Below are 13,427 nucleotides of genomic sequence, written 5' to 3'. Positions count from 1 at the left end.
AGCTTCCCCGTTTGAGAGCGTTCGTGTGCTCGAACCAAGTAACTAAAAACTCGGGTCACCCGGTTTGAAGAGCAAAGTGCCACGTGCTGCTCTGCCAATTGAATACGAAGGGGTCGAGTAAATACAATGTGATACCACCCCTATCCCCTGGCTCATGGTTCTCACATTACCTATGCCTTCCTCAATATATTATGGACCTTACCCATGATAAACTGACTGACCGACTGATATTCCCCTCCACTACCATCCATTAACTGTCCTTTACTCAGCACCTGCCACTCAGAAACCATGCCATGTACATAGCAGCACGTATGCGGCACATTACACACAGGGTGCAAAAACATCTTGATGCAGCACTTCTGCGTCTCGCAATCTGCGCTTGGAACCCTCCGCCCAGTTTGTCGTTGCTATGCTATGTCCGGCACCCTACACCACAGCACGTGGGCCCCTCTACACAGAGCACTTAGCTCTTCCACAACTTGTGTTCAGCGCTCTCTATTCCATCCTATTTACAGATCTCTCTACTTAGTACTTTTACACTCCCGCACCTGACATCTGGAAAGGAGTGTGTGGTGCGGGGTGTGTCAACAAACACTGGCACTTAGCAAACAAAGGTGGAGGGGTTGCAGTGTCTCCCTCACCACTACCCTATGCTGGACACAGAGCTTCAGATGTCAAGCAGCGTTTGCATCAGGAAGTGCATTTCCCTCCCCGCTGCATTTCATATGCTGAATCCCCAGATGGATTTTGCTCCTTGGAGACTGGTTTGATGGAACCCAGATGTAATTTTAGCAAAGGAGTAGACACATGAGTGGCTGCTGGTGGCCACATGGTGCCATCTACGTGTTTACATGTGCTTTGTGCACATGCGATCCATTTATTTAGGGCCCCCCTCTCCAAAAATTATCTTCTTGCTGTCTTTGCCTCTCGCTGTCTCTCTCGAGCATCCCTCTTCCCCTAATCTGCACAAGGCCTCGCGTGATGGTGAGATGGTTCCGTGGCCATGTGACAAAATTGCTTGAATGTCCCCCCGACAATCGACCGTTTTGTGCTTTGCGTTTGAATAATAATACTCCCATTTCCGCGCTGCGCTTGCTGCTCGTTTATGTCCTTGGCATGCTGCACGGGGCACGGCGGTTTCACACACAGTTGCTTGCTCGTGCCTTTGCGTTTTTAACGAGCGGCTCCTTGCCCTTGTCGCCATGTAGAAAACATGTACAAGCTGCGGGAGGAAGGCAAGCAGTTGCGTAAGGCTCACCAGGACGTGCACAATCATCTGCAAGAGACCCAGGTGAATAAAAATTAAAAACATTTTTTTACTCGGGTAAGGCCCACTGAGCTATATAGCCTGCCCACAAAATGGTGGCTCAGAAGTGAGCCAGCCACAAATGATAGCTTAATGAAGTGGCTTATCATGTGGAGCTTTCTAGGAGCCAAATACTCTAAACGCACGTTGTTTCTAAATGTGGAGGGAATTACCCGGAGAAAAATCCACGGGGAGAGAGCCATGCAAACTCCAAATATACAGGTGTCAGGGTGGGGTATCGAACCTACGATCTCCTGTTTTACCAGGTGAGGTAGTTAACATCTTGACACTGACTCTGGTCAGACACTGCATGCACTACAGTAAGGGTTGGTAAACAAATACAAAAATACACTGGTGTGATCGAGCAGTTGATTGCATGCTGTAAGCTAATGTGTACTGCATGTTGAACTTCTTTTAGACAACTGTGCTAATCGGAGGTGCGGAGATGGACAACTAACTAAACACAACGTCTCGTGATAGTTTTATACCCATTGCGAATCGTTTGTCCTTTTTTCCTTTACACTTTTTATATTTCTTGCACGGATACAAATTTACAAATTGAAATGAACAAATCCCTTGAGATGCGGTTGTGTTTAGATGCTATTTTAATATAAAAACTGAACGCATTCATAATAACACTGTGGCCTTAAAAGTAAAATATATAATATGCGATGTTTCGGTCACTGGCCATTCTTCATTGCACATACAGAGAAGCCAGAGAGGTAGAGTGGATGAGAGTTGAAGACTGCATTGTACAATATTGGGGCCTGGTAATTAATGTAATTTGTTGTGATTTTAGAATGTGTGTTAATGATCCGGCACTGTGAAGCCATTAGATTGACAGTTTTTTTGCATTCGCCTCTGAGGTTAACCCCCCAGTTAAAGAAACGAATGTCCACACCTCTGAACTCTGTACGCACACCTTCAAAAGAATGTTACGCGTACTAAGTCTCACTTTTAACATGCGCCACACCCACTGGTGATAAGCCCCATTCCACTCTGTCATGTTGCCTGCAACAGAGCCCAAATATGTTTCTGTGTATGTATGTATGTACGTGTGTAAACATATCGTGTGGGGAATTCTAGTGAACTTGTTAGCGTGCCGCGCTACGAACCCGTTGATGGTTTTGAGTCCTGCTCGTGACCAATAACGGTGAGGAATATCTGAACCCTTTCTGGGCATATCCTAGGTTGACTCGGCCTTCAATTAGTACCTGGTGTGGTATGTGAACATGGGACCTGGGGAGATGAAGGTTGCCGGGCGTGGTGTTGGCCACCCACCCCCTCGTACTCCATGCTGGCCTTCATAGGTGCCCGCCAACATAATTTTCCCCAAAAGTTTATAAAAGGCTACATGGGGGGGTCTTTGTATCTGTGTAGCGCCATGGATGGGCTGCACTTGCAGGCAATGACAGGCAGGCCTGAAGCAGTTGGGGGGCTTTGAGGGATTCTATGATCCCTCGCAAACACTCCTAAAGGCTGGGGGGCTGCGGCTGCACTGACCTGCAACGGCAGACATGCGGACCTCGGTGGGGGACTCTGGGGTCACCCACGTCCCTCACTGTAGTCCGCACCTCAGCTGAGAAACGGATATAAGGCGAACCTCTGGAGAGGTCCAGGCAGTTTAAAAACCGAAGCAGTTGGAGACGGAAGCAGTTGGAAACCGGAGCAGTTGAAGATAACCAGTTGAAGAAAGAAGACCTGCTAGAGTATGACTGAACCCCTAGCTTCGCCGTCCTTTTAAGGACCGAAGCTCTGTGAGGTCAGTGTTGGACCTGTACCTTGGCTGGGTCAGGTCAGGTAGTCTCACATAGTATATTATAGCCGGAGGACCTGGAGCATAGTCGGGTTAGGCACGCTACACAGGAGGCATATAATATACCAAGTGGAAGAGGTCCTCAATATCAACTGTATGAAGAACTGATGTATAGAAGTTAGGGTACGTGTGGATAATAAAGACGTGCCCCCCCTACGAAGTGTCTCCGGAGCAACACTACACCTGTAAATGGAAAGTTGTAATGTAGTGGTTTGCACAGTGTGTTAGAACCCAGCGGTCTGGCCTCAGCTAACAGTCGTGATTATCTTAACTGGTCCTGGGCCTCCCCAAGGTTAACTCAGCCCTCAATGAGTACAGGTGAGGTGTGTAAACATCAGCAATGGGGGGTATGAAGGCGGCTGGGCGTGGTGCTGTCCACCCACCCCTTTGTCGGGCAGCGTGCTCGCTAACAGCACTTGTCCAAACAGCCTGTACAGGCTGTTACGAGGGGATGTTTGTCTTTTTTTAAAATAAGTATGTGCATGTGTGCATGCATGTTTCTCTTCCCCCTCGTAGCAAAATCACAACCGCCTGCTGGAGCAGCATGAACAGCTCAAGGACACCCTTCGGCAGCATCAGTCGCAACTGGCCAAAGCGCAGGTGAGCAGCGTCGCACGGGCGCCTTGTTGTTTATTTATGTATTTCAAATACGACATCAGCAAAGTGGTGTAATTTGCTGCTGGTGCTGTGGCCACTGCTCCCATCACATGCTAGTGGACAAGCCAAAATAGGTGCTCGCTAACAGGACTGTGATGGGCACCACGGTGGCGAGATGTTAACTCCCTCGCCTGGTATACAGAGAGTTCGTGGGTTCGATGCCAACCCTGACACCTCTATATTTAAAGTTTTAATGTTCTCCCCGTGGTCGCATGTTTTTTTCTCCGGGTCCTCCGGTTTTTCCATCCACATTTTAAAACATGCGCTTAGAGTATTTGGCTGCTATACTTTTCCACGTGATGATAAGCCACTACGTTAAGTGATTATTTGTGACCAGGTAGCTTCTGAAAAAGAGCTAAGTAGTTCATTGGGCCTTACCTAGTGAAATAAATATAGGTTATAGTTTTTATAGTTGGCCTGAATTGGGCAAACATTGTGCAGTTGTATTTTTCGTTGTCTGTGTGTGCAGGACTATGTTGTGGACAGCAGAGGGCATTTCAGGAAAATGCGTTTTTGTGTTGTACTTCCGCTGCTCGCCTTCATGACCCCACACTCACCCCATGGTCAAATGTCCACCACGACCCACACTGTGCAGGGAGGACCTCGTCATCCAGCAGTCGATTGATAAAAGAGCTGTACACTTATGTGTCTGTGTTTATGTGTGCAACAAGTGCGGAGCGGTAGGGTAGCGGTTAGCTACAAACCTGGCAACCCGAGTTTGATTGCTGCTCACGGCCAACACCAGTGACGATTATCTGAACCGGTTCTGGGCATCCCCTAGGTCGACTCAGCCTCAAATGAATAGCTGGTGTGGTGTGTAAACATCGCCACTAGGGAGACAAACGCAGCCGGGCATGTTAGCCACCCACCCCGTAGTGTGCTGTACCAGCTTTCATAGTTGCTCACAAACAGCACTTGCCCTAACAGTGTGTTAAGGCTATATGGGGGATTTTTGCATTTTTTTTTTTCAAAAAGTGGTGGTGCATTGGTTCACACGTGCCACTCGCATCCCAGCACCCGAGGTTCAATTCCTTGGCGATGTACATCCATGGCAAGTAGTATCTGGACCTATCTTGTGCATACCGTGAACTACGATTACTTTATTGAGTTCCTGGTATGGTGCATAAATACGGCCACTGTTGAGACAAATGAAGCTAGGCATGGCGATCTGCTACACGTTGCTTGCCATGCTTGCCTTATTAGCACGGTTGGCTATCTACGGATGCGAAAGGAGTTCAACATACATACATACAGGTGCTCGCTACCAGCACCAGCTCTTAATATGCTGTAATACTGAGCGGGGAGGATCCTCGTCATGTTCCTCGTGTGCATGTGGTGCCTGAGCACAGGTGGAAGTACGCGAGTACCAGCAGCTGAAGGAGACTCTGAATAAGATGCCGAGCCTCATGCAAGGGGCGCAGGGCGGCGCGCAGGCAGCCGACTCGGGGCGCAAGGCGGTGGCCGCAGAGGCGGTGCAGCGGGACCGACGGCCACCTGAAGTAAGCAAACAAACCCCAAACTCGCATCGCCTGTGACGGTAACAATAATGTTGGTGGAGAAAGCTTGCGAATGTCGCTACTGGGCAGTTGGAGGCAGTCGCCATCCAACAATAACAACGGAGGGAGGAGGAGCAACGCTCACTAGAGCGGAGTGCATGGCAGCTAAAATGCAGTGAGGTGGCAGTGGAGAGGACAGACGGTGCATCTGGCGGTTCAGCTGCCAGTCAACCTGTAACACTTGGGTCTGTCCCGTTACCTGTCGGCGAGCCTTTGACACTTCACGTGGCCTCGGGGTGCTCCACTCCTGGCACATGCACCGTGGTGATGTCACCACCACTTAGTGATGAATGGCAGTTATTATTATTACTGTTAGACCGGTTGACTATCCTAGCGGTTGGCGTGCATTACCAGTGGGTCAGCCTGTGGGTAATTAATATATATTATTGATATACATTATGGTCAATCCACTGCTGTACATATATAGCAGTTGATGTTATGAAAGTTGTTGCAATTTTTAAAGGGTCCTACTGTTAAACAACAACTTGTATCTTAATTGCGAAGCAGGACAATTATGGAAAAGGTTTTAAGTTAATTATTTAAAGGCTATGCATTGCTCGTTTATATGGACATGGACATACGCATATTTGTTTGTGTGTACACATCAGGATGAGTCACATTTGGATGAGAAAACGAAACAAATGCTTGAAGTAGAGAGAAGAGAGCGACAGGTAAATGCACAGTTACCCAAGTATCTGTGTGCACACAAGACAAAGATCGCCTGTATAGCCTTAACAGACTGTTGGGGCAAGTGCTGTTCGGGAGCACCTATGAAGGCCGGCACGGTACACGACGGGATGGATGGCCAGCACCATGCCCGACCACCTTTGTCTCCCTCATTACGATGTTTACACAACGCACCAGCTTACTAATTTGAGGCCGAGTCAACCTAGGGGAGGCCCAGGACCAGTTCAGATAATTGTCACTGGTTTTGACCGTGAGCGGGAATCGAACTCGGGTCGCCGGGTTCGTAGCGCAGCGCGCTAACCACTACATTACCGCTCCCCACATTGTGTGTAACCATACGCAGTTACAAGACAAAGCTTTTTTACATATCCTTGTGAAATTTTGGGGCCAGTGCTCTAGGTGAACATCAATATGAGCTTCCCCATTGTAGCCAACACCATGACCAGCCCCTGTCGTGCTCCCCCTTCTTCTCACGATCCTGGAATCATGAATGTCCCATGTGTGTGTGTGTGCGCACACGTGTGTGTTTGTGTGCACACACAAGCGTGTGCAGCAGTGGTAAAGTGGTTAGCCTACTTCACCATTTAGATTGTTTATTTGTTACCTGAGTTCAATTCTCAGCCATTGCTAACATCATTGGAAAATATCGGAACCTGTCCTGCGCCTCCCCTAAGTCGATTCAGCCTTAAGTACTTGGGGTGGTGTGTATACATAGGCACTGGGGAGACAAATGTGCTCGGGCGTGGCGTTGGCCACAGCAGCCCCTCGTGGGCTGTGCCGGCCGGCCGGCCTTCATTGGTGTTCGCCAGGAGCACTTTGCCCCAACAGTCTGTGTAGCCTACACGAGTGATTTATCTTGGTGTTTGTGTATGTGCAGGGGTTGTTAGACAAACAGCGACAGGCGCGCATTGAGAGAGATCGCCTTATGCAGCAGCAGCAGCAGCAGAAGCAGGACAATCAAATCCAACCTCAGGAGAACCAGCTGCCTGGCCAACAGGTAATATACATTAACGTCTGATTCAGCTACTTTGTCCAGAATTATTTTCTCATCGCCCCGCTGAGTTAAGGCGGGCCGAGTTATTTGTCCAGAGCTGATGTTATGATTTACCCCCTTAAGCAATTTAATGAATTGTCCCTATTGGAATCGTGAATTGTTTCACAAACCGTCTCTTTTCTCATTCTGGTGAAATGTAATTCTGAGTCACGGACACGACCCAGCGGTGGCCCAATCACCATGCGTTGCAGAGGCTTGCGGTTCGAGTACGCTCGGTCGTCTTCAGAGTGCACGTGAAAGGTCACGTGAGGTCACTTGAAGAACAGTAGTGTGCCAGCGTCTAGGTACAAATTTGCCAACTTTTTAAAACATACTCTTTAATCACTCAATTATGGAGCACGTGGCGATCGTTGCACATTACTGCAAAAACTTAGCAGGACCCTGCTGAGAAAGAGTCGTGAGATTCAGCGAGGCTTACATGGATAACCAAGCATAACCAGTAAATGGACATGTGCAGAATCTGCATATGTAGAGTTTATAGAAATATTATGTCGGCTGTATAACAAGTGCAAGAAGGTAGTAAACAATATGGTCTTCTTCTTTCGTATGGCTGATGTAGATGCAGAGCAACAACTACCATTTCACATTCAGGTGGTCAAGCCGGATAACTGCGTCAAGAGCAGCGGAGTGTATCGCTGTGATGTCTCCTTTGTATTTGCGGATTGGGCTTTGCGTCGTTATATGTTGCATGGTCAGTTCTGGATGACCACAGTCGCACACTGCTGGAGAGTTTCTAATTTTCCATTTGTGCATCAAGTATCCGCATTTGCCATGGTTTGTGCGGATTTGATTTGTGGTGGACCAGGAGCTTTGTGGAAGATCAAACCCAGGGATCTTCTGCGTTGGGTCTTTCACAACAAGGTGTTTGCGAGTTGTTTTTGAACGCCATTCAGATCACCGGGATTCATGGGGGTTTGAACGGTGACCTCTTGGCAACTGACCTCTTAGACGCCGATCAGCAAAGTGAAGAGCCACTACGAGACGCAGCTGGAGCAGCAGCGAATGGCGAAGGAGCGCGAGGAGGCGGCGCGCCGGCTCGCCGAGCAGCAAGAGCTGATCTACCGGCAGCGCTTGGCGCAGCAGGAGGCACGGCAGGCAGCGCTGCGCCAGCAGGAGGAAGCGCAGCAACAAAACGAGAGCCTGAGGCAGGCCCGAATCAGGTCGCTCACCCACTCTGCGCTCGCTCCCGCTCGCTCTCACTCACTCACTCACCCCCCCACACTTACTTATTGGTGTGCTTTCTCGCTCACTTGGTCACTCACAAACTCACTCGCTCACTCGCTTACTCACCCACTCTCACTCACCCACTCACTCACACGCTCACTCGCTCATCCACTCACTCACCTACCCACTCAGTCACTTTCACTGGCTTGCTCGCTTACTCGTCCGCCCGCCACCCCCCCATGTTTTTTAATTATCTAGAACAAAGAGTACAAGTTAAATCTAAACCACCATCTTATGTGAAGGAAGAGTGTACGTGTGGCTGTGCGTGTGTGGTAAAGGCCACATGAAGTGGTGAGTGTGCGCGTAGCTGTGTGCGTAGTACGAGACACGTGAAGTGAGAGTATACGTGTGGCTGTGTGTGCGTGGTATTAGCCACGTGAAGTGGGAGTGTACGTGTGGCTGTGCTTGTTGTGAGCCCACCCTGCTATGATCCCCACCGTGGGTTTCATTCCTGCCCATGCTCATCGATGGCAAATGATGGCAGTTCAAACCGTCCATCCTGGGTCTTCCTTAGGTCAACTAAGCCTTTAGTGAGTACGTGGTCTCAAGATAACAGCGCTGTGGAAACAGAGGCAGCCGGGCGTGGTTACTACCTGCACCGCACGTACCTATGTGGGGTTTGTAAGGCTAACTGGGGCATGTGTGTATCGTTTATTTTTGTAGGCAGCAGGCAATGTTTGACCAGGGGGTGCATGGGAAGGAGGGAGGGGAAGAGGAGGAACCAGAGAAAAATGAGTCTGAGAAGAACCCTGAAGCCGCAGATGAACACAAGCCTCAAGGTCAGAGCACAGGTCACTGCGAGGTCTCTGTGGGTAACACTTCCCTTGTATCTACGGCAATGGTGGACTGAAAACCTGTGGGAATTTCTGCGAACAACTCGATTGTCTTTGTAATCTGTTTGTTAGGTGTAGAACTGAGTAAGCTTTACCACTGTATTCGGGACAGTCAGAGCTCTACTGAAACCCTTTCGGTGATGGACTTAACTATTCTGATAATTTCATCTCTTTCATCAAAGTGTCTTGCTGCTCAGTTGAGCATTGGAATGGCATTCAAACCCCGTGGATGCCACTGATACACTGGTGCTAATTCCACATGGGGGGGCGCACTGCTGTGCGAGTTTCGGAATTAATTTTTCATCTCATGACTTGCACACCTATAATATAGTTGGGAATTTTTTTTTTTATTCATATTATACTATATTTAACTATTGTCATTTTAAAGGCCTGATTGCTGCTTTGTGCTTTACTGTCCCAGAGTGTACCAAGCGCTCACGGTTGAAGATTGCGTGTGACCATTGCTTCCTCTTGGCCCGTGTCTGTGCTCTGCCCCTATTGGGTGGAGGGGACAATAATCCGCGTGACAAAGCTCCCTGTGTTTCCTTGTGTGCAGACTCCGTAGCAGAGAAGCAGGAAGCAGCTCGGGCCAACTTAGCGCCTCTCAAGCCCGAGCTTCAGCAGCACCAGCCCTTGATTGTACGTTGCCCCGTCTTCCGCCCCTTGCCCATGCGTTGTGTATTTTCTAGTTTTAAGCCTGTGGTTATACACTGCTGCAGTGTGTGGTGCTGGCCATGCTTGCGACCCTGATACTAGATCTCTACACTTATTGTGGTGTGGTGACACAACACCTATTGGTATTGTGGGTATCGCTGAAATACAATACCCCGGTATTGGTTAATAGTGAGGTACTGCTGGAATTAAGCAATTTGTTCTGATGTAGATGATCCTATGAAGCCGCGATCCTGGCTTTGCCAGGGAATTCCAAGACTATTAATTGATTACACAACCAAAACAAAGATAATGCCATTTGTTCTATCCAGGAAAGCCTCACTGAGTCTCACATTTATTTTTATAAGGAGGTTGCTGATTTTGGGATGTTTAGATGATTCCATTGATGCGTGGTTGGCATGTATGAGCAAACAGGGAGTCCCTGGAGAAAATCCATGCATACGAGGGGATAACACTCAAAGTTGTACATCGATGATTTAGATTTTATTTAATTCAGCAGGAACGGCCCTATTTCATGGACGTTCTGTGATAGTACAGAGGTTACTGCATGCTACAGATCTTAGAACTGCTTTTGTGTTGAGTTTTGTGTCCTTACCCCCGCACCTCCGATTAGCACAGTTGGCTACGTACGTTGGGAAAGAAGTTCAACATACGTACATACATCATATGTCCATTTGATTGAAGTGCAATGTCGTGGATTTTATAACAGTAAAGTCCCATTAATTTTGTGTTTTTTCCATTAAATATGTTATATTAACACTGTCCATATATGATTGACTGGCGCTTGATGCCCAGCCGGCTCCATCAGCAGCACGGGTGGAGCATCACAATGAACACCACGATGAACACGTCGAGCAACAGCAGCTGCCGCATCAGCAGCAGCAGCAGCAGGAAGAGGAAGAAGAGGAGCAGGAAGACGAAGAGGATCAGAACCCGGCTAACGACCCAAACAACCAGGGCGAGGACGAGTTTGAGGCGGAGCAGGCTCTGCAGGAGAGGGCTCAGCGCGTCGCCGTCGGGGCGGCGGCGATGGGCGCGAGGGGGGGGGCGGCAGTGGACACGCACGACGCCGCCGAGAGGTTTGGGGACGGCGCTAACGGCGGCGGGGAGGGGCGGCACGCGGGGGTGGCGCCCGGCGGCGGCGGCGGCGGCGGCGGCGGCGGCGGCAGGGACGGGCGGGACGAGTTTGAGGAGGCGGAGCGTGCTCTGCAGCAGAGGGTGCGCTCCGACCTGGGGCGGCACGGCGCCGGCGCCGTCATCCTTGGTCCCGAGGCGGCGGCGGCGGCGGGCGCGGGCGACGCGGACGGAATTCAGCCGGATGAGGACGACCAGCTCGTCGTAAGGCCCGCATGTGTATTTCGTGTTTTCTGGGGGTTTTATTCCTCTTCCTCTGTGTATTGCGATTGTGCTATCGCTGTACTTTTAAATGTAGATTGAAGACTAATTTCTTTAGAACTGCCTTTTGTGTTTAGTTTGTTGTCTTCACCCCCGCACCTCCGATTGGCACGGTTGTCTACATACAGTGGCAAAGAAGTTCAACATACGTACATACATGAGGTGAATCCAGAACTTTCGAGAGAGCCCATGCAACGCTGTGCTCGCGAACGGCCTGCAGAAGCAAATATCGCGGAACCAATTCTGAGATCCCGTGAAAATGAAGCCCTGATCCTCATAGTACAGAGCAACACTATCCCACTTGCCCCGTTTCAGAGAACACAGCACATTCGTCAATGACACTGGCTTTAAAATATAAACAAAGGCGATGTTTCAAGTAATAGCCTGTCTTCGTAACACGTAAATAGAGAATGTTTTAAGTTTGTGTTAAATGTCCTTGTTATATAGTGCCAACACAGCATCAGCAAATAATTTGCTACGGAGGGTAATGTTGCATTGCATGACAATGAAACCAATATTTTTGTTTAATTATCAGGACCAACTCTGAAGATTAGAATCACATTTAACATATTGGGTTGTTTTTGTACAGTCATTGGTAACCAAGCTCAGACCATCAATTCCATATACTTGACAATATAGTTTAATTACAGGCAGCACTGCCTGGATCCCAACCCAGGGTGTCAGCAGTGCCATGTTGGTGCTCTAACTGAACCACCTGGTTTTACTGGTAGGAACGAAGTTGTAAACTGAGTGTACCAGCCTGCAATAGATTAATGTGTCCGTGCGTGCGTCCGTCCGTCCCCTTTCAATACTTTAACGAAGTGAAATCTCGTGCTGTTGGGTGTAAAAAAAATTCCAATGTTCCTACCAGCCCACCCTGCAAGGACCTGTTTTTATTTTTATCAGTGTGATTGAGTCTGCGCCACTGTCTGTCTATATGCGTCTTTGTGAGGAGTGGTGGCACAATGTGTAGTGCACTGCGTTACGAACCTGAGTTTGATTCCTGACAATGGCTAAGATGAGTGGCAAATGATATGAGAACTTGACCTGGGCCTTCCTTGTGTCGACTCGGTTTGAAATAAGTAGTACTTGGTGTGGTGTGTAAAACACCTACACTAGGGAGGCAAAAGTAGCTGGGCATGGTACTGGCCACACCACCAATTGATAGGTGTTCACAAACAGCACTTGCCCCAACAGTCTGTTCAGGACTACACAGGGGATCTTTTCTTTATCTTGCAGGTGGCTGGAAAGCCTGACCAACAGGAGGAGAATGAGCAGGAGTACCAGGAGGAGCAGGCAAGGCCTATGCTATAGATGCACTCTGTACCACTTGCTGCTAGCCTTTGTCTGCCTCTTGAAGTGAAGGCTAATTCGCCGACAACTTGAAGAGGATCGTGTGCCTAACGCTTTAAGATCTCTATCCATCAGAGACAGAAATGTTTGCTCGTCTTCAAGCCGGCCAGGGTGACGGCACACTTTAATTGCTCCATTCACAACCCCGAATTGTGAAATTTCGTCAGAATCGTGGAGAGGGTCGATGATCGATGCACACCCCTCGAATAGACGCCCCTCTCCCCCTCTCCTGTGCCACTGGGGCCACGCGGAGGGGCGTCCGTGACGTGAGCACTGACGTGTGGCCGCCCTCCCTGTGTTCACCCTTCAGGACGGCGGCCGCCACCAGGTCGAGGGCCCCGGGGACGACACGGGCAGGGACGTAGGCCCGGACGACGCCGTGGAGGTTGAGGAGCACTACGACCACGGCAACGTGAGTGACACGGGGGGTGCGGGATGCGGGGTGGGGGATGCGATGACATCGCTAGTGATGTTTGATTTGTTTATCTCTGAAAGCCTCACACGGAGTCGCCAAGACTCTTTTGTGACGGTCCTATGTTCGGATCGTTGGGATTTTTTTTAAAGAGTATTGTGCAAGTGGCACAAACTGTCTGTGAGCCACCGTGCCCGACTAAATTATTTATGATTCAAGTGGCGCTCCCATTATCAAGGCAACTGTTTGACATCCTTGATCAACATCCTTGATGTTGCTCATTGGATTAGATTAAGCCTTGCCCAGCTCTCATCTTGAAACCTTGTGCTTTCGAAACCACTGAACTGCTGACCGATTGTTCCTGGCACAATAGTTATAAACGGTCACGAAGACATTCGCTCCCCTTTACGACTCGATTGTTAACATTCGATACGCAAAATTGGTCAGTTGTGTTTCCAGTGG

At 49.2% G+C, this 13,427-nt stretch overlaps 1 protein-coding gene across 5 annotated transcripts in view; it reads left to right on the top strand.

Moving 5' to 3' along the window:
- Positions 1-13,427, top strand: part of LOC116947017 (uncharacterized) — a 48,197-nt gene that overhangs the window by 27,955 nt on the left and 6,815 nt on the right. Inside the window, exons 6-16 of one of the 5 annotated variants that reach the window (XM_076070200.1) lie at positions 1,209-1,291; positions 3,639-3,722; positions 5,129-5,278; positions 5,944-6,006; positions 6,900-7,019; positions 8,025-8,236; positions 8,964-9,079; positions 9,690-9,772; positions 10,601-11,143; positions 12,440-12,496; positions 12,864-12,965. In XM_076070200.1, the coding sequence (XP_075926315.1) occupies positions 1,209-1,291; positions 3,639-3,722; positions 5,129-5,278; positions 5,944-6,006; positions 6,900-7,019; positions 8,025-8,236; positions 8,964-9,079; positions 9,690-9,772; positions 10,601-11,143; positions 12,440-12,496; positions 12,864-12,965 (1,613 nt within the window). The remainder of the gene's footprint in view (positions 1-1,208; positions 1,292-3,638; positions 3,723-5,128; positions 5,279-5,943; positions 6,007-6,899; positions 7,020-8,024; positions 8,237-8,963; positions 9,080-9,689; positions 9,773-10,600; positions 11,144-12,439; positions 12,497-12,863; positions 12,966-13,427) is intronic. The other 4 variants (XM_076070201.1, XM_076070202.1, XM_032962364.2 and 1 more) reach the window with 4 other exon arrangements.

The sequence above is a fragment of the Petromyzon marinus genome, chromosome 28 (genome assembly GCF_048934315.1).
Source record: "Petromyzon marinus isolate PM22_M1 ecotype Great Lakes invasive population chromosome 28, UKy_Petmar_22M1.pri1.0, whole genome shotgun sequence".
Classification (NCBI taxonomy): Eukaryota; Metazoa; Chordata; class Hyperoartia; order Petromyzontiformes; family Petromyzontidae; genus Petromyzon; species Petromyzon marinus.
This window is presented reverse-complemented; position numbering and strand designations above follow the sequence as displayed.